Source organism: Oryzias latipes, chromosome 14 (genome assembly GCF_053564925.1).
Source record: "Oryzias latipes strain Hd-rR chromosome 14, Olatipes_Hd-rR_3.1".
Lineage (NCBI taxonomy): Eukaryota > Metazoa > Chordata > Actinopteri > Beloniformes > Adrianichthyidae > Oryzias > Oryzias latipes.
In genome coordinates this window covers 31,946,247-31,973,065 of record NC_136250.1, presented here as the reverse complement: position 1 = coordinate 31,973,065, position 26,819 = coordinate 31,946,247, and the positions used below count along the sequence as shown (strand labels likewise).

Sequence of the window (26,819 nt, the reverse complement as noted above, 5' to 3'; positions counted from 1 at the left end):
CAATGGATAAACAGACCAAAATGTTTCACTGCACGTAAAAAGTATTCATAAGGATATTCATAGTAAAGAAATCAACAATGACATCGTCTACGACCCTCCAGCTGCAGGAAGGGCGGTTCTGGAGTAGAGTGGTTGGACAGCACTTCATGAACATCAGTGTTTCAGTTTCAGATGAAGGTGTCATGTGACTGACGTTCTCTGTGTCTCCATCGCAGAATAGAAATTTCTGCAATAATATAAAAATAGAAAATAAGATAGATGTAAATCACATAAAGGAGGACAGTCATCTCAATCTCTGCTCTGGGAAAAGAAAAACAGCAGATTTTTCTAGTCTTTGCAGCTTTGGGCGCCACCAGGTGGCGCTCTCACACAGAGAAGACTATTTTATTTACCAGGACTTTCATTCTTGTTTCAAATCCGCAGAAAGTTTTTTGTTAATTTACAAAATTATTTTCAACTTAGAAAAACAAACAAAATACAGTTACTTTTACTCCAATAAAACACCATAAACCACACAGTAAAAACAAGAAACCTTTCAAATAGAATATTGAATAATTTACAAAAATACGTTGTTCTGCAAACAATGACACAAACTTTAATTACTGTAGAATTATGCAATACTATGTAATACGCCTGAATTCAAAGATAAGATTAAATTAGTTTAAAAAATAGATAGAATTAAATCAAGAAAAAGAACAGAAGACAGGTTTGAGTTTTGTTTTGAAAGAGTACAGGAAGTGGACTGATCCAGTTTTATGGGGGAGGGTAGCCTTCTCCCGCTCTGCCCGGGACCTTTCATCAGTGCGATCAGCTCTCTTTGGAGGGGTGTGGCTATAGCGGGCTCAGGTGTTCACCTGCCGGAGTGGCTTCAACTGATGCAGAAACATCGCGAGGATTAAATAACTGAAGCAGATTTTCTGCAACCTGAAGGTTTTTCACTTCATGTTTCTGTGGATCTGAAGCAACATGGAGGATTTTCACCTGAACAACAACCTGACCTGCAGCAACGGTGAGCTGCTCCATATGAAACACCTGTCTGCCTGACACCTGGATATGTTCCACCTGTACTTTCCACACCTGTCCCTTCCACACTTGTCCTTTCCACACTTGTCTGTCTTACACACCTGTACTTTCCACACATGTCCTTTCCACATCTGTCCTTTCCACGCTGGTCCCTTCCACACCTGTCTGTCTTACACACCTGTACTTTCCACACCTGTCCCTTCCACACCTGTCTGTCTTACACACCTGTACTTTCCACACTTATCCATTCCACACCTGTCTGTCTTACACAGACTCAGTGGGAATGGCTATGACAGTGTCGTATTTCATTGTGAAGGTCATCTTCACTTCTTCAGAAATGTGAGAAGTTCCTCCTGTTTCCATGATGGAGAAGTTGTTCAATATTCTAAACTGCAGATTAGCAGCATAGAAGTTGAACATTATTTTAAATTAAAGGAAGTGACCTCATCCCTGCTTCTATACATATTTGGGGCGAAGGTGGCACAGGTGGTTGAGCGGGTCGTCCAATGATCGAAAGGTTGGCGGTTCGATCCCCGCTCCCACCAGCCAAAATGTCGTGTCCTTGGGCAAGACACTTCACCCTCCTTGCCTCCAGTGTGGCTCCACTGGTGTGTGAATGTGTATGTATGATCCCGGTGATGGTCAGAGGGGCTGTAGGCGCGAAATGGCAGCCACGCCTCTGTCAGTCTGCCCCAGGGCAGCTGTGGCTACAACCGTAACTACCATCACCAAGAATGAATGAGGAGTGAATGAATAATGGACACAATGTAAGCGCTTTGGGTGTCTTGAAAAGCACAGATAAATCCAATCCATTATACTTTCAGATTAGGGGTTTCTGACTCTTCTTCTGGAGAAACACTAAAGAGTTGACATGAAATGAAGTTTGCATTTTCTTTGAAAGAGGAAGTTGGATTACCAATGGAAAAGAGGAAGAAACTCATATGCAGGTCAATTTATTATCATGACGTCTGATGGAACGAGAACCACTGTCTTCTTTCTCTTTTGGCATTTCCCATCAGGGGTGGCCAATAGGGTTGTGCCGATGGACGATATCATCGTCCATCGTGATGGGTGACTGACATCCCGATGGAGAGACACCATCGTGATGCCACGCCCCCGCCACGTTGCGCGTCGACACCATAATCCGCGGTTACATGTGCAAAATATCTTGATGGGATCAATGGTCGGATTAGAATCCAACCGTGTACATGGGCCCAGAAAAACGTTTTCAGAATTAACAAACGTGCACTAAGGTCACACTTTCAGTCGGAATAAATCATTCGCACATGCGCAGTAGGGTTTGACAAACCGGAAGAGGATATAACTTCCGCCGAGTGGCTTTTTTTCCCCAAACTTTATTGAATGTAACAATTCAATAGAAAAAAATGTTAAACAGCGCCGAGCGGCTTTATAGATTGACATGTCAGCTCGGTAATATACGAGACGCTCTTCTAAACGTGCTTTTAATAATGTTACGGTTATTATGAAACACCTGTTCGCTCATCATTTGAATTTTAATCCGTGTGGTCAGTGCTTTTTCTGAACGAAGCCAGGATTAGCAGTATGCTAACACGGGCTAACAACATTAGCTTTGGGTGGCGCTGCATCCTGGCTGCACGCAAACATTTGGGAATAACATCAGCCTTTATTTAGTCGGGACACGACTGGAAACACAAATCCATGTGATTTTTTGAACGGTTTCTAAGGACTGAGCGACATTTCTGCCTCACACCGCCGCTGTGTGTGCTGACGATCCGAGCTCTGCTCCAAGACACACACTTTTAGACCCGGTTCTGAGTTCGGTTGCTTGTACCCCTAGAGCTGCGGGACGGATCGCAGTCTGAAATCTCCCACACATAGCGCTCATGTAACAAAGCACCCCCCCCCCCTTCCCCTCAAACACAAAGCTGTAAGTCCGCGCTCCGCCGGTCCACTTGACTAATTAAGTGCGGGAGCGGACGACTTCTTTTCTATTTTGTTTGTTACTTTTTTTGTTAAAGTCACTTCCCTCAGTTTATACTGGATCATCGCGGATTAGTCATTAGTTGGGAAATAAAATAAATAAAGTAATAAAGTAAAATAACGAATAGCAATTATATAAGACAGAAAAATTAAAAATAGCCCCCCACGACGATATCATCGTCCATCCCGATGGTTGACAGCAAACATCGTCAACGGCCAATTTAGGGGACATCGCCCAACCCTAGTGGCCACAGCGAATCATCCTTTTCCACCTCACTCTATCATGGACATCTTCTACCCTAACATTAGCCAACTTCATGTCCTCTGTTAAGACATCCATGTATCTCCTCTTTGGCCGTCCTCTTGCCCTCCTGCCAGGCAGCTCCATCTCCAACATCCTTCTACCAATATATCCACTGTCCCTCCTCTGAACATGTCCAAACCATCTCAGTCTGGCTTCTCTGACTTTGTCGCTAACACAGGCAACATGAGCCGTCCCTCTGATGTACTCGTTCCTTATCCTGTCTAACCTGGTCACTCCTAAGGAGAACCTCAACATCTTCATCTCCGCTACCTCCATCTCAGCCTCTTGTCTCTGTCTCACTGCTACCGTCTCTAACCCATAGAGCAGAGCTGGTCTCACCACTGTCTTGTACGCCTTTCCTTTGAGTCTTGCTGGCACTCTTCTGTCACACAACACTCCTGACACTTTCCTCCAACCGCTCCAACCTGCCTGCACTCGCCTCTTCACCTCTTTTCCACAATCCCCATCACACTGAACTGTTGACCCCAAGTACTTAAACTCCTGCACCTTCTTCACCTCAGCCCCCTGTAACCTAACGCTTCTACCTTGATCCCTCTCGTTCAGACACATGTATTCTGTCTTACTACGACTGACCTTCATGCCTCTTCTTTCCAGAGCAAACCTCCACCTCTCTAGCTGTTCCTCCACCTGCTCTCTACTCTCACTGCAAATTACAATGTCATCCGCAAACATCATTGTCCAGGGAGATTCCTGTCTTACATCGTCTGTCAGCCTGTCCATCAGCATAGCAAACAAAAAAGGACTCAAAGCTGATCCTTGGTGTAGTCCCACCTCCACCTTGAACTCCTCTGTCTGACCTACAGCACATCTCACCACCGTCATACTTCTCTCATACATGTCCTGAACTACTCTGACATACTTCTCTGCCACTCCAGACGACCTCATACAGTACCACAGCTCCTCCCTCGGCACCCTGTCATACGCCTTCTCTAAATCTACCAACACACAATGCAGCTCCTTCTGACCATCTCTGTACTTTTCCATCAACATTCTCAAAGCAAAAATGGCATCAGTGGTGCTCTTACGGGGCATGAAACCATACTGCTGCTCACAAATCTCCACCTTCTTCCTAAGCCTGGCTTCCACTACTCTTTCCCACAGCTTCATTGTGTGGCTCATCAACTTTATTCCTCTATAGTTGCTGCAGTTCTGCGTGTCACCCTTGTTCTTAAAGATCGGGACCAGAACGCTTCTCCTCCATTCCTCAGGCATCTTCTCACTCTCTAAAATCCTATTGAAAAAACTTGTTAAAAAATTCCACTGCTGTCTCTCCTAAGCACTTCCATACCTCCACAGGTACGTCATCAGGACCAACGGCCTTTCCGCTCTTCATTCTTTTCAGAGCCTTCCTAACCTTGAGAAAATGTGCCTAAAAGAGCTTAACAGTATGAAAACCTGAAGGCAACAGAAAAGTTTAAGATAACCAAAACAGTCAGAGACAAAGAAGTTAAAATAGGAAACACAAAAACTGTCCCTTTCAATATTGTAGGGTTGCTGGAGCCTGTCCTACTGTAAGGCATGGTGCAGCTGTAGGGTAGTGCCTACTTCTGATTGGAAGACTGCAGGTATGACTCCCGCCTTGCCGGCCCTTGTTTTGAAGTGTCCTTGGGCAGAGATTGAACCCCAGTTTGCCTCTGGTGGTTACAGGTTGGGACCAGTGTTTGGCAGCAGGGCCGGCCGGCATCAGAGCATGCATGTGTGAATGGGACTGTGACTGTAGAGCACTTTGTGCCTTCGAGGAAGGTAGAAAAGCGTTTTACAAGTATACGCCATTTACCCTTTAACATAGTAATATAAGGAGGAGGATCTGAAGGATCTAGGGTCAGCAGTGCAGAGGAACGGAGAGAGTGGAAAAGAAGTGAAGAAGAGTGCAGGCAGGTTGGAATGGGTGGAGAAAAGTGTGGAGAGAGCAGCCATGTTGTTTCCTAGAGACACTGAGGAAGACAGGAAGCAGAGATGAAGATGCTGAGGTTCTCTTTGGGAGGGACCAGCATGGATCAGGAATGAGGACATCAGAGGGACAGAACATGGTAGAGGTTCTGGAGATAAAGCCCGACTGAGATGGTTGAGACTGAAGGATGCTGAGTCTAGAGGAAGAACTGAGAGGAGGATTCTGGATGCAGAGAAGGAAGACATGAAGGTAGCTGCTGGAGACATGCAGGAGACAGACGGAGGAAGCTGATTGGCTGTGGAGACCCTGAAGGGAATGGCCAAAGGAAAAGAAGAAGGGAAGAAGACTGTGCTATGATAATAACAGCTGAAATGTTTGTAGAATTGTTAACTGAAAGATATTTATATCATTTTTGACATTGACAATCAGAAACTTCTATCATGGTGATGATGAGAACATTGCTAAAGATACAATTGTTCCCAACATAATTGATCTAAAACGTAAATCACATACATCTAGTTTGAAAGGTCTTTTCTTTACATATTTAAAGGATTTCCAAATTAATATTTATTTTTCATAAACAAACTATGACAGAGAGAAGAACCAGAGGAGCACACAGGAATAATTAAATATTTTTACACCTGAAACCCTGAAGCATAGAGACCAGGAGAATGTTTGTGGAGCTGAAGAACCAGATCTCCAAGTAGTCTGTCTGCTCTAGATGACCCAACTCCCAATGTTAAATTGTAGGATAGCACAAGGGTTACGACCCCACCTCCAACTCCACTCACAGTAGAAATGAATTCTGTTTTCTGCTTCCGCTTTCTCTAACATGACCGTCTCCACGTTTACACCTGCCCCCCCCCAATTAAAAAGAAAACCGGATCTCTGCTCTGAAGTTTGTTTTCCTCCATTGGGTCTGTTTACACTGCAAACATTTGTTCTCTTGGCCTCCGCTCCTCTTGCTACACTGGTCAGACCAGAATTGCACAAACTGGGTAAACAAATGTGTGAGATGGTCAAAGAGAGCAGATGTTGTTCAAGGCAGTCAGAAACTCATCCATGCATAATAACTCTGCATCTATTTATTAAAAAATCCTTTTACATTTTATCTAATCAGTCAACTTTGTTCTCTGTTTTACCTTTGAAATTGTCTTTTTTCACATTTCTATAATGATTTCAAATCAGTTTTTATCAGTTTTAGTATTTGCTCTACATAATATGAATGTCATGGATGTCTACCACGGCTGTAATGATTAACAACAAGTTGATTCAAATCGTACTTTGTAGTTGGCGATACGATTCCTAGTTTATTTCGGTTCCTTTTAAATGATCCGACTGGATCTGATCCTCTGACCGAAAGTGGATCCAGATCCTCTGACCTAAAGTGGATCCAGATCCTCTTCATCCAAACTTCCAGCAGTGAGACTCAGACAGAAATTCCTGCTACTGAACAGTTTTCCAGATTCTTGGATTTCTTCCAGAAATGAAATCTGTGTCCAAACCAACAAGTAAACTAGAATGAATGTCAAATCCATTCACATGTTAGTTTCCTAAAGACTGGAATGATGGACTGATCCGTTTTTGCTGCATCACATGTGTTGTCATCTGTGATTGGTCGTTTTTACCTTATAGTGAAATATACCGACTGTACTTCGATCCAGACGGTATTTTCCAAAATTGATGATCTATTTATTTCCTTTTGAAGTGATTTTTCCCCCCCGGTATACGTTGATTTGATTTACAACTTGCATCAGAAAGATCGCTATGGTTGGATCCTAGGAATAGAAATTGATCCATTGATTAATCGATACATCCCTATTGTCTACATCAGGAGTGGCGAATAAATTTTTTCACCAATAGCCGAATTTTTTCACTGTGAGAGTCAAAGAGCCACACCACACACTAACCTGCCAAGACACACACACAAACACGCTATTAAAGCTGTATTATTTTCCATAACACACTCCTCTCCCTACAACACAACAGCAAGTATTGTACTTGTGTTTATTTCAAGGAAAGTGTCCACCCTCAATACACATCAGCTTAGCCAAAGTTAACACACCAACTACCCTGGAGGTCAGATACCCCCCCCCACACACACACCCTTTCTCTCTCTATCTCACTATTTTCTCTGCCTCTCTCTGACACACAACTCAGTGACGTGCAGTGAGGTTGATGCTGGTGAGGCACCGACTCCTCTGAAGTGAGATTTACGATGATAAAAACTGAATATTTCACCATTCATCCAACAGTATTTAACTGGTAATTCTTTGTCTCTCAACATTCCTCTTTCAATGACCCTCACACCAAAAAATACACAAACATCTGGACAGAACATCCTTCTGGGGGGTATTCCAGAAAGCAGGTTATGCTAGCTCACATGGTAAGTTTGAGGCTAAGGAAGTTGATAACCTCAGCTTTCTATTCCAGAAATGGAGGTATGTTTCAGGGTAGGTCAAGTTGCCATAGCAACTCATGCTCTGAACATAACCTGGTCCGGAGCAGGTTTAGTTGAAGGTTAGTTTGTTTTCAGAGAGGTGAAGCAGCATGCCGTGTCCATTTGAAGATGATTTAGTGGATGAAGAAGCTCAGATAATACTTTTTCCACCGTGAGAGCGTGATAAGACCACATATGGATGTTGGAAAGAGAAACTTTTTACTTTGATCTAACTTCATTATTTGCTTCAGTTAAGATAAATCTTTTTTTTTTTAGTTAAGTCAGCTTAAAAATAACACGTAGTTATCAGACTGTTATTTTACTTTCATTCAAATTAATTCAATTAAGTAGGTGTAACTTTGGTGCTGCTGTTAGATCGGCACCGCAAGGGATTGTGGGATACCATTTCATTTGCCTGTCTGGACGGATTTGGGTTTAAGTGTGGGTTTTTGACCAAATGTGTTTAGTTGTTTAGCTGTTTTACTGTGTTTTGCCCAGTTATTTTGTCCTACTATGCTTACGTCTCTGCACCATGAGTGAAACGGTGGATGAGGTTATATAGCACCCCTATGGTTTAATGGTATATTAACAATGTCGGAAAATTCCTAATTAAATGAACACACTAACAATTTACTGTTCTGTTCTTTTTATTGTTATAAAAATGAAGATCTGCTGGCTCAAACTTAGACATATGAGAGTTCAAGAATTTTAATTCATTACGATGGAAAAAAAAATTATTTGAATTGGAGTAATATGAGATTTAGTTAAATAAATATGTAAATTTGAGTTATATTAACAACTATTGAGTTTTATAGACGTAAGAAATTAGGTTGAATAAATTTAACTCAATTACTTGTTACCAATAGAAGTAATTCATTTAAGTTGGCAAAATTGGATAAGTTATATATATATATATGGGTCACATGAAAATGGAAATAAGATCAGAAACTCGTACTCGTGCGTTTATTTGTCTGTTCTTCTACTACAAGCAAAAAACTCTTTCTTTTGCTGACGATGCAGCCGTATTACTTTTTTGATGGACGTATAATCTTCATACGTCGTCATTAATCTCCGACTCCATCTACACCTGGGGCTGGGATCAGCCCTTCCCTGGCTCAGGGACGGGACGGGACAACCCTCTTGGGGCCCCCGGTCGCTCTGGGGGTCATCCGGCGCTTTCTGGCTTCTCTCTCTCTGTGTGGGGTGGGTGGTGCTGGGCCGGGGGTGTCGGCGCCTCCGGGGATGGGGCCCCTGGTCTGGGGGGGCCGGGCCCCTATGCTGGGGGGGGGGCTGGGGGACGGCTTTTTGACCACCGGGGGACAGTCTACCAGCTGTCCCCAACTTACCCTCTTCCTCATATAACCTCATATTAGGGTGAGGGGGTGGCGGGCTTAGCCTGCAATACGCCTTGGGGGGGGCTACTTGGTAGTGGTCCCCCCCTCCCATGGTTGCTGTATGGAGTGGGCCCCCCCCTTTCGGTTTTATTTGCACCTTAGACATGTAGGGCCCTTGGTAGGGGGGGTGCTTGGACATCACTGCCAGCAAGCAGCAGATGTCCTCCCAGCACCCTACCCGCCAATTTTAACCGCACCTTAGACATTTAGGGCCCCTTGGTGGGGAGGGTGAGGGGACATCACTGTGAGTAATCAGGAGATGTCCCCTCAGTGCCCTACCCGCCAATTTTAACTGCACCCCCCTTAGTACACACACCCCTCCCCCCTCAAAATATACATTCCAACATAAACACACACACACACGCACACACAGACCCTCTCGAACACACATACACCCACACACATTTGCAAGGAAAGTGGGACCTAGGACCATCTGTCCCCTACCCCTTCCCTGGTGGGGGGTACGGGGCCCTTGGCAACGGCGGCTGTGTCCCCTGGGTGCCGGTTTCCTGGGCCCGGCGGAGCTCTCTCCGCCCCGGGGGGGGGGCGGTTTACATTACACCTGAGCCGGGGGTGTCCGTGTCCCTGGGGGGTGGGTTCTGGTCCTTGCCCTTGAGCACTGGGCCCCGCCAAATTTCCAACTGTGGCCGAGCCAAGTTTACAACACCCCTGGTGGGCTCCCCTTTTCCCGGGGTGCGGGGGCGGCTGGCCCCGCCCGGGAGGAGATCCTCCTCTTTGAAAAAGGCCTGTGAGCTTTGAGAGTGTTTTTTCCTCTCCAATACCCCCCCCCCACCCCCCCACCCCCAGCTTCTTATTGTCCTGATTTATATAGGCAGCAGCTACTGCAGACTAAGAACTCCCGACTAAGCCAGGATTGTGGAACTGCTTCCTAATTCTACGTGGCTGGTTAAGTTCAGACTCCTGACAAACACAGACCTCTAGCTTTGGGTACGCATTCTAAATGTATGTGACCAAGCTGACCTGCTAACAGTGTGAAGGATGAAACCTAGGGGGACGAGGAGGTCAGGGAATTGAACCCTGGGAAGAGGAACTCTACAATCTCAGCTGGTAAAGAATTTTCCTCTAAATGTCTCTGCAGGATCTTTGCTAACGTGGACATGTGGCTCCGAGAGCGCAGTGTGTGTGGTCACTACCAGTCTGATGAACACACACCTGAATGGGAGCCTACAGACTACGGGTAAACACGCACACACAAACACAGTTTGCTGAAAACTTAGACGGTATTATTTATTTATTTATTCATGGCGGCTGAACAATGGCTGCTGGTTGGCGGGTGTCACCTGAGCTCTGAGGAGAGGAAGCCGACATTTCAGAGAAAGATGTTTACCTGATCACTTCAGCTGGTGATACTTGTATAATTTATTCAGAGATGACCTGTTTCTCTAAGAAGTTCCTGAAAGGACTTCAGCGAGGTTCACTCTTGCTTCTGGAGCAGTAGTTAGTGGTTCTGTCTAACTTAGTGTCTCTTTGAGTGTTGAGGTTCCCACAGCAAAACTAATATGAACATGCATCGTTAACCCTTGTGCTATCTTAGATGACCCCCCCCCCCCTTCCATTGATGTGTTCTTCTTAGGATGACAAAGGAATTTTTCACAGTGAATTTTAAATAAAACAAATCAGATGCCATTGAAGTGCAGACTTTCAGCTTTTATTCCATGGGTTGAACAAAAAGATTGTATAAAAATGTGAAAAACTAAAGCATTTTTAAACACAATCCCTTCATTTCATGGGCTCCTAAGTAATTGGACAATTGACTTATAATAATAATAATAAGCTTTATTTGTATAGCACCTTTCAAGATATAGAATCACAAAGTGCTTTACAGTAAACATAAAAGCACGAAACACACAATGTAAAACACATATAGAAATAAGACAAGGTTAAGAGAACGCCATTTAAAAAAAAAATGTTTTAAGCTGCTTTTTAAAAGAAAGTACTGAGTCCACAGATCTGAGGCTAAGGGGGAGGGAATTCCAGAGAGATGGAGCGACTGCTGCGAAGGCTCTGTCACCTTTTGTTTTCAGCCGAGTTCTTGGAACAACCAGCAGACCCTGGTCACAAGATCTCAGGGAACGGTTGGGAGTGTGAGGCTGTAGGAGGTTTGTTATGTAAACCGGTGCTTGGCTCTTCAAAGCTCTGTATGTTAGCACCAGGACTTTAAAATCCACTCGGTAACGGATGGGGAGCCAATGAAGCTGGTTCAGCAAGGGGGTGACATGTGAATACTTAGAGGATTTTGTTAAGAGCCTAGCAGCAGCGTTCTGGACAACTTGAAGCCGTTCCAGAGATTTTTCATTTAAACATGTGAAAATGGAGTTGCAATAGTCAAGGCGTGTTGAGATGAAAGCATGGATGAGCATCTCCATTTCTGAGCGTGACAGAATATGACTCAGTTTAGCAATATTCTTCAAATGATAAAAACAGGAACGAACAAGTGAGTTAATGTGACAGTCGAGAGATATAACAGGATCTAAAATAACACAGAGGTTCCTCACAGAGGGTTTAATAAAAGATGCGAGTGGACCGAGACTCTCGACTATCTGAGGCAGGCATTTGTCCGGAGCGCAGACGAGGACTTCGGTTTTAGATTCATTTAGTTGAAGAAAGTTGTCACTCATCCAGCTCCTGACAGAGTCCAGACACTTGAGTAGAGTCTGTATTTTAAAAACCTCCTGTGGTTTAAAAGACACATATAATTGAATATCATCGGCGTAAAAATGATAAGAAAGATCCTTAACCCTTGTACTGTCTTAGATGACCCCACCCTTGCATTGACGTGTTCTCCCTACCATGACAAAGGTGGATAAAGGTGGAAAGATTTCATGTAATCCATGGACACCAGTGAAGATCACAAATCATTGAAGAAAAAAGGTTCAGAGCTCTGTCTAGTGGGTCTAGATGACCCAACTCCCAATGTTAAAGTGCCTAGGATAGCACAAGGGTTACAAGAACTTAAAATATGCTGTAAAGGCAGCAGATATTAGTTAAACAATAATGGTCCCAAGACAGACCCTTGTGGTACACCACAGCTAAGTAATGCTGAGGAGGATTTGAATTTGGAAAAACTTACATAAAATGACCTTCCAGACAGGTATGAGGCGAACCAATTTAAGGCGGATCCTGATATCCCGACCCAGTGCTTCAGTCTATCTAGCAGGACGTGATGGTCAATAGTGTCGAAGGCTGCTGTTAGGTCCAGCAGCAATGGCACAGAGCAGTGTCCTGTATCACTTTCCATCAGGATGTCGTTGGTGACTCTAAGAAGGGCTGTCTCCGTAGAGTGAGCTTTACGAAAACCTGACTGAAACTGATCGGGGATCTCGTGACTCTCCAAAGCAGCCGTGAGCTGTGTGGCAACAACTTTTTCTAAAATTTTAGAAATAAATGGAAGGTATAAGAATTGTGTTCTTCAATTCTGCTGCCTTCCGGTCATGAAAATGTTCAATATGTAAGAGAAACATGTAAACATTTGAACATCAATTTTCATGAAAGGAACAAATAAATAAAAAATGAAAGGTTGGAGATGGGTCTGTAGCTGCTGAGAGAGGACGGATCAAGCTCAGGTTTTTTTAAGAAGAGGACGAATGACGGCTTTCTTGAAGTAGTCAGGGACTTGTCCAGACAGCAGAGATGAGTTTATTATTGTCAGGACGCAGGGGCCAATGGACTGAAAAACCTCCTTAAAGAGAGATGTGGGCAACACATCAAGAGAGCAGGAGGATATCTTCATTTTACTAACCAAGCTGACTAGCTCAGATAAAGAGATAGGTAGAAACTTATCTAAAATTACAGACCGTGCTGGGCTAGGGACCGAAGCAGCCCCAGCTGCAGGACGCAGAGAACCTTTGACTGATCTGACTTTTCCGATAAAAAAAGATAAAAACCTATCACAATCATTGTTCGAACAAATGGGGGCAGCAGGTAGAATGGGCGTGACAATGCTACTAATGGTGTCAAATAACACCTTGGTATTACCTCTACTTTTAGAGATAAGATTAGCGAAGTAAACTGACCTCGCATCCCTGACAGCACTGTTAAAAGAGACTAGAAGGTCCTTCAGATGAAGCAAATGTACAGCTAGGTGGGTTTTTTTTCAAAGACGTTCGGCTTTCCTGCACGACCGCTTAAGGTGACGAATACTGTCATTTAGCTAAGGGGATGCCTTTATAACAGGGGCTAGTTTAGTTTTAATAGGACAGATGTCGTCTAGAATGGACACACAGTATCTGTTAAAATGATCTACTAAAAGATTAACATCGGTGCCCAGAGATAAAACCGAGTAAAAAGCTTCAGAAAACACATCGGCTGAGGAGGAGTTTAGGAAGCGAGAACTAATTTCTCTGCGCGCAGGCTGCAGCGACAGAGTAAAAGACAAGTTAAAGACAACTTAAACTTCCATGCTATTTCAGTCAGACAACTCTTGCAGTAAGAAATATTTATTTGACATTTTTCCACATTCTTTAAGTTGGCATTCACATATTTTCGTTTGGCATAAGGCTCCGTTCAATTCCATAAAACTTCCATAAAATTCCATAAAATTTCCATGAAACTTTTCGGGTAACAAAACCCCCCTTTACGGAGCCCACAGGTGGAAGCCGGGGAGGAGGGTGGGGCGAAGAATGAGCGCTGAAGGTAAGAAAGAATGAACAACTGCGCACCTGGCTTAAATAGGACGCTGAGCAGGTGAGTTAATTAACTGAACCGCCCTAGAGTATTTACCTGTAAAACACTGCAGCGAGTATCTGCCCGAAATACGATAAATCGTCATTTCAGTCAGACAACTCTTGCAGTAAGAAATATTTATTTGACATTTTTCCACATTCTTTAAGTTGGCATTCACATATTTTCGTTTGGCATAAGGCTCCGTTCAATTCCATAAAACTTCCATAAAATTCCATAAAATTTCCATAAAACTTTTCGGGTAACAAAACCCCCAACACTAAAATCATCCAGAAGAAGAGAAAATGTGAATGTATAATCAGTGTGTAATAAAATGGGGTGTGTTTTCGGAAGCATTCCATTTTCATTTCATTTCCCAGTATGACTGCTATGTGTGACACGGCCCCATTGACCGTTTGGGCCGCCCCCGTTCGAGTACAGCGCCACGAAGGGAACATGCTAACTAGTGGATCTACTATGTGTGACCCGGCACCATTGACCGTTTGGGCCGCCCCCGTTCGAGTACAGCGCCACGAAGGGGACATGCTATCTAGTGGATCTGCTATGTGTGACCCGGCACCATTGACCGTTTGGGCCGCCCCCGTTCGAGTACAGCGCCACGAAGGGAACATGCTAACTAGTGGATCTACTATGTGTGACCCGGCACCATTGACCGTTGGGCCGCCCCCGTTCGAGTACAGCGCCACGAAGGGAACATGCTATCTAGTGGATTTGCTATGTGTGACCCGGCACCATTGACCGTTGGGCCGCCCCCGTTCGAGTACAGCGCCACGAAGGGGACATGCTATCTAGTGGATCTGCTATGTGTGACCAGGCACCATTGACCGTTGGGCCGCCCCGTTCGAGTACAGCGCCACGAAGGGGACATGCTATCTTGTGGATCTGCTATGTGTGACCCGGCACCATTGACGGTAGGGTCGCTCCCGTTTGTGGAGACCACTAGAGGAACATACTATCTGAAAGAGAGAGGGAAAGAAATAAAAGGAGAGCCAACATAAAATTACTTATACCTGATCTTAGAACGTAAGCTCACTTCCGCAAAACGCTGTGCAGAACTATAATTTAAACCGCCAAACAACCCGTATGATACACCCCCAACACTAAAATCATCCAGAAGAAGAGAAAATGTGAATGTAAAATCAGTGTGTAATAAAATGGGGTGTGTTTTCGGCAGCATTCCATTTTCATTTCATTTCCCAGTATGACTGCTATGTGTGACCCGGCACCATTGACCGTTTGGGCCGCCCCCTTCTTTCCATTTCTTTTATCCGAGTTCAGCGCTACGAAGGGGACATACTATCTAATGGATCTGCTATGTGTGACCCGGCACCTTTGACCGTTGGGCCGCCCCCTTCTTTTTATTTCTTTCATTCGAGTTCAGTGCCACGAATGGGACACACTATCTAATGGATCTGCTATGTGTGACCCGGCACCTTTGACCGTAGGGCCGCCCCCATTCGAGTACAGCGCTTCGAAGGGGACACACTATCTGGTGGATCTGCTATGTGTGACCCGGCACCTTTGACCGTTGGGCCGCTCCCGTTCGTGAACCACTAGGGGAACATACTATCTGCAAGAGAGAGAGAGAGAGAGAGCCAAACAAAGGAAACGAAACAAAACAAAGCAGGGAGCCAACATAAGAATCACTCATACCTAATTTTTTAAGAACATAAATCCACATCCGCAAAACGCTGTGCAGAACTATAATTTGAACCGCCAAGAACAACCCGTATGAAGACACTACCTAACATCCAATCCAAGCTTCCAAAAGCATGCTAAACATGCTTAAGTACATCCATTATTCGTAGCTTCCATCAAATACTAAGAACGAGCTTAACAGCTATAAATGTTATTTCATTTGGTATACTATTTAACGAGCTTAATCCAACGACAGGACTACGAACGAGCTTAACTGCCATAATGTTTCCCCATTTGGCATACCATAATACGAGCTCAGAACATCCATTTATTCGAAGATTTCCATCTAAGTATCAAGAACAACCTCAACGCCATATGTCCGAAGCTTAATTGGCGAAGAATGAGCGCTGAAGGTAAGAAAGAATGAACAACTGCGCACCTGGCTTAAATAGGACGCTGAGCAGGTGAGTTAATTAACTGAACCGCCCTAGAGTATTTACCTGTAAAACACTGCAGCGAGTATCTGCCCGAAATACGATAAATCGTCATTGCATGGGCATGTGTGGGCAATTCCCTTGTTATGTCATTATGAGTGAAGCAGATAAAAGGCCTGGAGTTGATTAGAGGACTCGTGCTGCATTTGGAAGATTATGCTGTGAACAGACAACATGCGGTCAAAGGAGCTCTCCATGCAGGTGAAAGGAGCCATCATTAAGCTAAGAAAACAGAAAAAAACATGAAACCAGAAACTGCTACAGTATTAGGAGTGGAAACATCAACAGTGTGGTTCATCCTGAGAAAGAAAGAAAGCACTGGTGAACTCAGCAAAAAGACCTGGACGTCCACGGAAAACAACAGTGGTGGATGATGGCAGAATCATTTCATGGTGAAGAGGAACCCGTTCACAACAGCCAACCAAGTGAACAACACTCTCCAGGAGGTAGGCGGATCAATATCCAAGTCTACCATCAAAAGAAGACTGCATGAAAGTAGATCCAGAGGGAACACTGCAAGATGCAAGCCACTCAGAAGCCTCAACAATAGGAAGGCTAGATTGGACTTTGCTAAAAAGCATCTAAAAAAGTTCTGGAAAAACATTCTTTGGACAGATGAAACCAAAATCAACCTCTACCAGAATGATGATCAAGAGAAAAGTATGGAGAAGGCGTGGAGAAGTTCCTGATCCAAAGCACACTACATCATCAGTAAAACACGGTGGAGGCAGTGTGATGGTCTGGGCGTGCATGGCTGCTAGTGGCACTGGGACACTAGTGTTTATTGATGACGTGACACAGGACAGAAGCAGCCCAATGAATTCTGAGGTGTTCAGAGACAGACCGTCTGCGCAGATCCAGGTGAATGCAGCCCTGTCTGCGCAGATCCAGGTGAATGCAGACCTGTCTGCGCAGATCCAGGTGAATGCAGACCTGTCTGCGCAGATCCAGATGAATGCAGCCCTGTCTGCGCAGATCCAGATGAATGCAGCCAAACTGATCGGGCGGCGTTTCATAATCCAGATGGACAACGACCCAAAACATCCAGCCAAAGCAGCTCAGGAGTTTATTAAAGCAAAGAAGTGGAATATTCTGGAATGGCCAAGTCAGTCACCTGATCTGAACCCCATTGAGCAGCATTTCACTTGTTGGAGACTAAACTTCAGACAGAAAGGCCCACAAACAAACAGCAACTGTTTGCCGCTGCAGTAAAGGCCTGGCAGAGCATTCAGAAGGAGAAAACCAGCATCTGGTGATGTCCATGAGTTCAAGACTTCAGGCTGTCATTGCCAACAAAGGCTTTTCTACCAAATATTAGGAATGACCATTTTGTTTTCAGTTATTTCATTTGTCCAATTACTTATGAGCCCATGAAATGAAGGGATTGTGTTTAAAAAATGCTTTAGTTTTTCACATTTTTCTGCAATCTTTTTGTTCAACCCATGGAATAAAAGCTGAAAGTCTGCACTTCAATGGCATCTGAGTTGTTTTATTTCAAATTCACTGTGGTAATGTACAGAAACTAAAGTAGAAAGAATGTGTCTCTGTTCAAATGTTCATGGTCCTGACTGTAGAAGCTGGTTTAGTTGGTCAGAAGGCATCATGGGATATTGTGTATTTGTTGTGTAGCTGAGAGACCGTTGTCATCGTTCTTCTTACGTACTCGTGAAACTTGACTCCAGCTCTGCATCCCTGAAGAAACGGCGGTCAGAATCTCATTTTGAGTTGGCAGGGTTTAGTTTCTGGGGTTTTTGCCGAATGCCAGCGTCTGCTTGTTCAGAAGGTCATAGACCAAACAACGGCTCTTTGATAGACTAGTTCAGGAGATCTGGGGCTGTACGGCTCCCAAATCCGACCTGTTACCCTCCCAGCAGCTGCTGAGGAACGGTAACAGATCCGTTATTAGATTGAATTTCTGGAACACTGAAGTTTCTCTCTGTGATGGACGCTGATGGCGGTTCCTAAAAGCGCCAGAGAAGCGAACGTCGGCGTACGTGGAGCCTCACGTCCACGACTGATGACCACGTTGTGAATGTTGCCTGCAGGCCAGCAGACCTATACAGTGTACAACATGTGGCTGGGGTTGGTCCTGGCTCTGCTGTCCGCCTTCCTGATTGGTGGGAGCGTCATTCTGAAGAAGAAAGCTCTCCTTCGATTGGCCAGAAATGGACAGACCAGAGCAGGTTGGTCTTCCTCATAGACGCTCATGGCGGAGTGTTTAAAGACTTCCTTTCTTCAAGATCTAGACTTTAACAGTCCATTCATCTGCTCTATTCCATTCCTCCACGGTGTCTGGTCTGTGTTCTTCCTGTCTTCCTTCCCTTCTTTCCCTAAACTTGTGTTCTTTTGTTCCTCTTCCTGTGTTTTATTGGTTATGCAGCGCCATTTAAAGATGGAAACTGCTTTGATTTTTCAACATAAATTGTTTAAATTTTAATTTTCAACCAGAAAAAAGAGAAATGGTTGAAAAGAGTGTGTGTTTGCAGGAGAAGGAGGTCATGGATACCTGAAAGACTGGCTGTGGTGGGGAGGCCTTCTAACCAGTAAGAAGATTTGTTATTGATCTGCTGAATAGACACATTTATTTATTGATGAGGAAAGTAAATATTAAAATAGACTTTAAATCTCAACCTGTTTATATGAACATGTAATCAACTCTTTGTATTCTTAGCAGCTCAACCATACAGCTAATGATTTTGAGACTCTAATTAATTTAAAGATTGATTTATTGTTTTATTTCTTTAATCAGACCGAAGCCGTCCCCTATTTCCTTTCCTGTCAGACCCTCTCCTCCCCTGCTGAACGTTTTGATCTAACTCCTCCTTCCTGATGTGTCCTCCTTCACAATGTCTCCTTCTTTGGGGTCTCTCCTCCTGCTGAATCTTTGCTCCTTGTCTATAAAGTCTCACAAATTTCATTGTATATTTAACATGTCACAATGACAACAAAGCCTCTTCTCTTCTATTCTCTTCTATTTTATTCTATTCTATTCTAGGGTCTCCTGTGCACATTTCTTTTAAGGATCAAACTGAGCATAGAACGTTTTTACAAAAGGAAAAGTGTTTTAGGTTATAAGAAGGATTAATGTTGTTTTTGATGCCAAACCCACATTTACATAAATCTAGTGCATAAAAAGGTTTGGGAGAAAATTTTTAAGACTGGATGAATTTTGACCTAAAACTGGAGCTCCCTGTTTTTGAACTTCTGATGCTTTTAGCTCCTGTTTAATGGGCTTAACTGTCATGAAAACGTCCATGTTTGTTTCAGGAAAAGCAGAATGAACTTTTTCCCAGCAGTAACAGAGGTGTCTGTGTGTGCAGTGGGAGCAGGAGAGTTGTGTAACTTTGCTGCATACATGTTTGCTCCGGCCACGCTGGTCACGCCGCTCGGGGCGCTGAGTGTCCTCATCAGGTAGACTGAGACTCTAAGGAAAGACTTGAATGTAAACGGCAAACGGGTGAAGGGATGTTTTGTGTTTGTTCCAGCGCAGTTCTGTCGTCCTACGTGTTGGGAGAGATGCTCAACATCGTCGGGAAGCTGGGCTGTTTTCTGTGTGTGCTGGGGAGTGTTCTGTTGGTTCTTCATGCCCCCCAGGAACAGGAAGTGACATCACTGCAGGACATGACCAATAAGCTGCTGAAACCTGGTGAAGCAGATTGAATCGATTTTTCAATATTTTATCATTCCATGAACTCTACTGGAGGAATGCTTGTGTTTTGGGGTTTTGTCTGTCCTGCAGGTTTTCTGGTGTACGCCGGGTTGGTTTTGGTGCTCTGCGCCGTGCTCATCTTGTATTTTTGTCCGCGGTCGGGTCGCTCCAACATCCTTGTCTACATCAGCATCTGCTCTCTGCTCGGGGCCTTCACCGTGTCATCTGTCAAAGGGCTCGCCATCGCCATCAACACTGGTGAGGCAGAGACGGGAGCTTATCTACCTTCTACCTTCTAATGCTCATGATGGAACAACAGAAGACTGAAGTACTCTTTAAACAGCATTTAGCCCTTGTTCTATCCTATGACCCCCCCTTCCATTGACGTGTTCTCCCTACCATGACAAAGGTGGATAAAGGTGGAAAGATTTCATGTAATCCATGGACACCAGTGAAGATCACAAATCATTGAAGAAAAAAGGTTCATAGCACTGTCTAGTGGGTCTAGATGACCCACCTCCAAATGCTAAAGTACCTAGGATAGCACAAGGGTTACAAATAGATATCAACGCAGAATTATGTGACTTTACAAATAAAACATAGGAACAATAGTGAAAAATAACGGGAATCTAGAAGGGACAAAAGAGCTAAACTTTCACTTCATAAATTCTAAGGACGGAATTTCTTAGTACAGCTGTAGAGAGGGAGGTTCTGTCTCTGCAATGACCTTCAGTTGGTCCAGGATGACATTTAGTCTTTTGTCTGGAAGTTAGGAAAAGACTGATGGATAAATTGGAGGTGAAGTTCAGACATGAATTCAATTCAATTCAGTTTTATTTCTAAAGCCCAATATTACAACCATAGTCTCAATAGGCTTCATACCAGTAATTGAATAATAATTGATGGATGGATGAATGAATTGATGGATGAATGCGTGGATGAATGGATGTGTGGATGGATGGATGAATGGGTGGATTCGATTTCAATTCAATTCAATTTTATTTGTATAGCCCAAAATCACAACAGTCGTCTCGATGGGCTTCAAAGTAAAAACATGAAATCAAAAGGATCACGAATACAAAGAGTTCAATAGGAAAATACTAAAATGAACTAACAAACTGACTAAGCTATACTGGCATCCCTGCCCTTAGACCCCCCTTCACGGTAAGGAAAAACTCCCAAAAAAACCGGATTCCGGAAAAAACGAAGAAACCTCAGGGGTTCCCACATGAAGGAGGGATCCTCCCCCAGGACGGACAGGCGATTTACCAGAACTCTTAGAGAAGAATTAACTTATCTAAATCTACAACTACATATATAAAAGTCCAGCAGACGAGCTTCATCCAGCCGTGCTTGGGGGGACAGTCAAAGGCGCGAGTCGAGCCGGAGACAGGAACCACAGCCAGGTGTAGGAGCAGGAGCAGAGACGAGGTAAACGGTCAGGAACTGGAGCACGGATGAGCCAACTGGAGTCTGGAAGCACTCCCACTCCCCAGGAGGGGAAAGAGGAAAAGAGGGACAATACATGAATCACTGCAGCAAACAGAGACATGGAGAACTAAATGATAAATAATGATCAAGAATAGAGAAGAGGAAGGGTAGAAGTAAAAAAGGAAAGAGGACAGAACCCCAGAGCACCATAGTTACCCCAGCTTCAACTTCTAGCAGCCTTTAAAACAAATAGTTATTATTAAGTTTAATTTAAACAAATTAACATTAAGTTAAATAATCTCTGAATACTATCTAGTCTGACAATAATCCTGTCCAAAGAGGAATGTTTTCAGTCTAACTTTGAATCTAGAAAACTGAGTCGGCCTCTCTTCCATGAGCTGGGAGTTTATTCCATAAGACAGGGGCTTGGTGGCTAAACGCTCTACCTCCAACCGTACTTTGACTAATTCTAGGAACCACAAGCAGTCCTGCATTTAGTGAGTGAAGTGTTCTGATTGGATGGTAAGGGACTATGAGGTCCTTAATATAGGACGGGGCCATTCCATGTAAGGCCTTATAGGTTAACAGGAGGATCTTGAACTTGATTCTGGAATCAACTGGGATCCAGTGAAGTAAAACTAACACAGGAGTGATGTGATCTCTTCTGCTAGTTCCTGCTAACAATCTAGCAGCTGCGTTCTGAACAAGCTGGAGACTTCTTAAGGAACTCTTAGGACACGCTGCTAACAAGGAGTTACAGTAATCCAGCCTCGACGTAACAAATGCATGGATGAGTTTTTCAGCATCACTCTTAGAAAGTAGATTTCTGATCTTAGCAATATTCCGCAGGTGAAAAAAGGCAGTTCTACACGCCTGAGATATGTGAGCCTTAAATGATAAATCCTGGTCAAATAAAACCCCAAGGTTTCTAACTGTGGAATTGGAGGCTATACTTATACCATCCAGGGAGACTATCTGAGCAGACAGAGCATCTCTGAGGTTTTTAGGACCAAGTATAATGACCTCAGTTTTGGATGAATGGATGGATGAATTGATGGATGAATGCGTGGATGAATGAATTAATGGATGAATGGGTGGATGAATGAATGGATGAATGGGTGGATGAATGGGTGGATGGATGGATGAATGGGTGGATGGTGGATGAATTGATGGGTGGATGGATGGATGGATGAATGGGTGGATGAATGGATGGGTGGATGAATGGATGGATGGATGAATGGATGGATGGATGAATGGATGGATGGGTGGATGGATGGATGAATGGGTGGATGAATGGGTGGATGAATTGATGGATGAATGGGTGGATGAATGAATGGATGAATGGGTGGATGAATGGGTGGATGAATGGGTGGATGGTGGATGAATTGATGGGTGGATGGATGGGTGGATGGATGGATGAATGGGTGGATGTATGGGTGGGTGGATGAATGGATGGATGAATGGGTGGATGAATGGATGGATGGATGGTGGATGAATTGATGGGTGAATGGGTGGATGAATGGATGAATGAATGGGTGGATGAATGGGTGGATGGATGGGTGGGTGGATGAATGGGTGGATGGATGAATGAATGGATGGATGGATGAATGGGTGGATGAATGGATGGATGGATGGATGAATGGGTGGATGAATGGATGGGTGGATGGTGGATGAATTGATGGGTGAATGGGTGGATGAATGGATGAATGAATGGGTGGATGAATGGGTGGATGAATGGGTGGATGGATGGGTGGGTGGATGAATGGGTGGATGGATGAATGAATGGATGGATGGATGAATGGGTGGATGAATGGATGGATGGATGGATGGATGGATGAATGGGTGGATGAATGGATGGAATGGGTGGATAGGTAAATCAATTATTTAACTGTTTTATCTGTCTGCGGCTGCAGGAGTTCACAATCTTACCAGACTTAAGGAACTACGTGGTAGAGCGGTTGACCTCTGATCTAAGAAGTGCAGGTTCAGTTCCCACCATGCCTGCCTATGTGTTACAGTGTCTTTGGGCAAGACACGAGTTGGCCCTGTCAGCAGATATCAGGAGATAAACTCAGAAAAAAAGGTTCAGACGTTAAAGAGGAAACTGAGAAATCAAAATGAGGGTGATGATCAAACCAAAACTAACTCATGTTAAACCAGATGAGGAGCATTAGCCGCTGGTTGATGCTGCCTCATGAGGTAGAAAGCGACGCTTCAACAAACGTCAGCATAGGAGGAAGCAGGGTTAAAACCTGTTATCGTTGTTTCTAAGGATGATGATCATATGTAGATGTTTTTACGAAGAACTGAAGAATATCTGGAGATCATTATTTTATAAAAGAAACTGAATGATTTCTCTGAGCGTTCTTCATTTTCAGTCTTGAAGGACCTCTCCGTGCTTTCCAACCCTCTCACCTGGATCCTGCTCTTCACCCTCATCACCTCCATAGTAACTCAGGTGAGCCTCCAAACACCCATCCATCCATCCATCCATCCATCTTTCAGACCCATAGAGACCCTGTCTGGGTCACAGAGATTTGCTGGAGCCTATCCTAACTACTGTTGGGTAAAGGCGGGGAACCAGCCTGTTGTACAGCCCCGATTTATAAAGTTTCTGTTAAATGAAAATGAATAGAATAAAAATGTTAAAGGAAAAACTTAAATGTAGAACAAAGAAAAGGAAAAAAACAACAACGAAACAAACCCTAAAATGAGGAAAATGGAAGAGGAAAAGGCCTTTAAATGAAGTGCCATTCAGACCATTGGGCTCAGCTTCTGTGGGCGTGGCTTTATCCCGGCAGGTGAACTACCTGAACAAGTCTCTGGACACCTTCAACACCCTGCTGGTGTATCCCATTTACTACGTCCTCTTCACCTCTGTGGTCCTGTCCACCTCCATCATCCTCTTCCAGGAGTGGAGCAGGATGTCGATTGTGGACATTGTCACAACCCTGGGCTCCTTTCTGGTCATTGTGGTGGGTGTGGCCATGCTGCACCTTTTCAGAGAAATGCAGGTGGGTGGCCACTGTAAATATTTCAGTGATGTTTGTTATAACTTTCTAAAAATGTCATTTTCTGCAGGTCACAGTGAGAGAACTGACCAATCAGCTCTCTCAAACTGTGGAAAGGGAGGGGCTCACAGATGAAGACTCAGCAGGTAGAAGAGATGGAGTGAAGAAGAAGGAAGATAAATATGGACTGATTGACAATGTAGTGATAGAGAGTCTTCCTCCCATGAGAGAGGAGGGGCCCAGAGTCTTCATCATCAGCTGAAAAGAACATCAAGATGCACTTCCTCCTGGACTTTGGTTTAAGGGTTAAATAATGCACATGTAAGACAAGTACATTGGAATGTTTCTTCTGCAGCTCAGGGTAATTACAGAAGGACAACAAAATAACAAAACTAACACGGTTCATGAATAGGATGAAAACAAAAATTTAAGAAAGAGAGGAGCAGAGTGAAAATAAAAAATGTAAAATAAAAATTCAAAAGTATAAAATAAAATTTAAATATTGCAGTGTCCCAAACTTTTCATTATTGCACTTTTGTTATGTGTTATAATGAAAAAGGTTGGGATGCTGCAATATCAAAAATTTTATTTATAGTTTTGGATTTTTATTTTACTTTCCCCCCCCCCACTTTAACCTGAAGCTTTAGCTCATCCTCTTCCAAAACGCTCTTCCTCACATCTTCCATCCATCTATTTTCTTCCGCTTATCTAGAGTTGGCATAGTTTAACCCTTGTTCTATCCTAGGTACTTTACCATTGGGAGTTGGGTCATCTAGACCCACTAGACAGTGCTCTGAACCTTTTTTCTTCAATGATTTGTGATCTTCACTGGTGTCCATGGATTACATGAAATCTTTCCACCTTTATCCACCTTTGTCATGGTAGGGAGAACACCTCAATGGAAGGGGGGGGGGGTCATCTAAGATAGAACAAGGGTTAAGCAAAGATCCCCAGACTTTCCCCTTCCACGTCCTCCAAGCGCTCCGGGGAAATCCCATGCCGTTCCATTCGAGAGACGTTTCTTCAGCAGGCACTTGGTCTTCCCAAGGCGAAAACAATATGGAGTTTTTATTGGATTCTGTCAATTCTAGATCTAGATTAAAGGTTAATTCTCCATCAAAGTTTTTTTCCTTGAAATCAAAGTCGAGACATTTCTCTTAATAGGTCTGGTAGTAATCAGATTACATTCAGGTTTCTTAGGTTCTCTGATTAACTGCTGACAGTGTTACTGTGTTTCTTACCCACTGTAACCAGGTTGACCATTAACATTCATCTGCTGAATGAAATGCCACGGACGTCCCGGTAGAGGATTTTCAAACAAGCAGGTTTCTAAATTCTAACTCCTTAAACTGGCTCTGAACAAGTCCAAATACTCTGGTGGTCCAGATTGAAAGCCCCCCCTCTCTTTGGTGAAGAAGATCCTCATAAAGAATGTCATCATGACACAAGCTAGTGAGGTGATGGATTTATCAATAAGTGAACAAAACTCATATTTTACACAATAAAAGATAACACTGAGTAAAACCACCAGAGAACAAAACGGGGAAATAGAAGGAAATGGAGAAAAAACAATGGACTGATTTCTTTGCTGATGCTTTTGTTCTCAGGTTACAATACTATGGAGAAGCTGGGGGGGGGGGTCTTGAATAGTGTGAGTGTGAGGAAATATTTCAAGAAAACTTTTGGTTTTAAATTCTGTAAAACTGTTGAATAAAACTTTAGAAAAACCAGTTTGACGTCTGTTTTACAGAAAGAGGGACAGGAACTGTAAATGGCTTCATTGTTGCTGTTTCCTAAAATTAGTGTTAGTTAGATTGTTTCAATAGTGAAACAATCATCTGATCCACTGACACCCGAACTACAGACAGAGAAACACTGAAAGTGACAAAGACTGTCAGCAAAACACGGCCCATATCAGCAGGAATGGGAAGAGACACAAACCAAGGATGTTCCTCACCAAACATGGAGGGTTCTATCCCTGATCCAGAACTGAGACTGGAGGAAAAACACCGGAAGAACATCAACAATATGGTCTTTACCTAAACTTGACCCAGCACAGTCTGGAGAGTTCTGCCAGATTCCGGTCTTCAGGGTAAATTACAGGACGGATTCTTTAAACGGTTTTAACTCAATTTCCCCCCCAAAATAGTTGGAAAATCAGTCAGAAACGATTTGTGATCTTCACTGGTGTCCATGGATTACATGAAATCTTTCCACCTTTATCCACCTTTGTCATGGTAGGGAGAACACCTCAATGGAAGGGGGGGGGGGGGGGGAGTCATCTAAGATAGCACAAGGGTTACACTGTTTTAGTTTAAATTGATGAAGGGAAACATTAAAGGATCGGCTTTGAGCTGGTTTTTGTTTGTAGTGGTGATGGAGAGACTGTGGAGGTTTGATCTGGAAAACAAGAGATGAAGGTCAACCACAGAAAGACTGAGAATCTGCGTGTGAAAGACAGGAACTCCAGAGGAACGGTGAGGTTCCAGGGAGCAGACAGGGAGAAGGTGGAGGACTTAGGCTCAACAGTCCAGAGGTGGAGTGGAAGCAGGTTGGAACGGGTGGAGGAAGGGTTCAGGTGAGACCAAAGGAAAGGTGTAGCAGACTGTGGAGAGAGCAGCCAGAGACGGACAGGAGGCAGAGATGGAGATGCTGAGGTTGTCTCTAAAACCAGGATGGATCAGGAATGAGTCCATCAGAGGATCAGATCAGATCTGGAGATCCATGCAGGGAAGCAGAAGGAGACGTTTGAGAGGAGGAACAGTGATGGTGAAAGGATGCTGAGGGGGGAGCTACAGGAAAGAGGAGGAGCAAAGATGTTCATGGATATAGAGAAGGAGGCTGCAGAAGAGAAGGTTAG

General features: G+C 43.9%; 1 protein-coding gene across 2 annotated transcripts; it reads left to right on the top strand.

Annotated features, from left to right (window-relative positions):
* Positions 1-833: 833 nt before the first annotated feature.
* Positions 834-25,689, top strand: nipal4 (NIPA like domain containing 4). Of its 2 annotated transcripts, XM_023962674.2 has the most exons (10): positions 834-1,009; positions 10,135-10,233; positions 17,914-18,051; positions 18,355-18,411; positions 19,189-19,279; positions 19,354-19,514; positions 19,608-19,775; positions 23,327-23,406; positions 23,750-23,962; positions 24,030-25,689. In XM_023962674.2, the coding sequence occupies exons 1-10, from the start codon at positions 967-969 to the stop codon at positions 24,219-24,221; spliced, it is 1,242 nt and encodes a 413-aa protein (XP_023818442.1). In that variant the 5' UTR covers positions 834-966; the 3' UTR covers positions 24,222-25,689. The 2 variants fall into 2 exon arrangements, with proteins under 2 accessions (XP_023818442.1, XP_078787053.1); XM_078930927.1 differs by lacking the exons at positions 10,135-10,233; positions 17,914-18,051.
* The last annotated feature ends 1,130 nt before the right edge of the window (positions 25,690-26,819 follow it).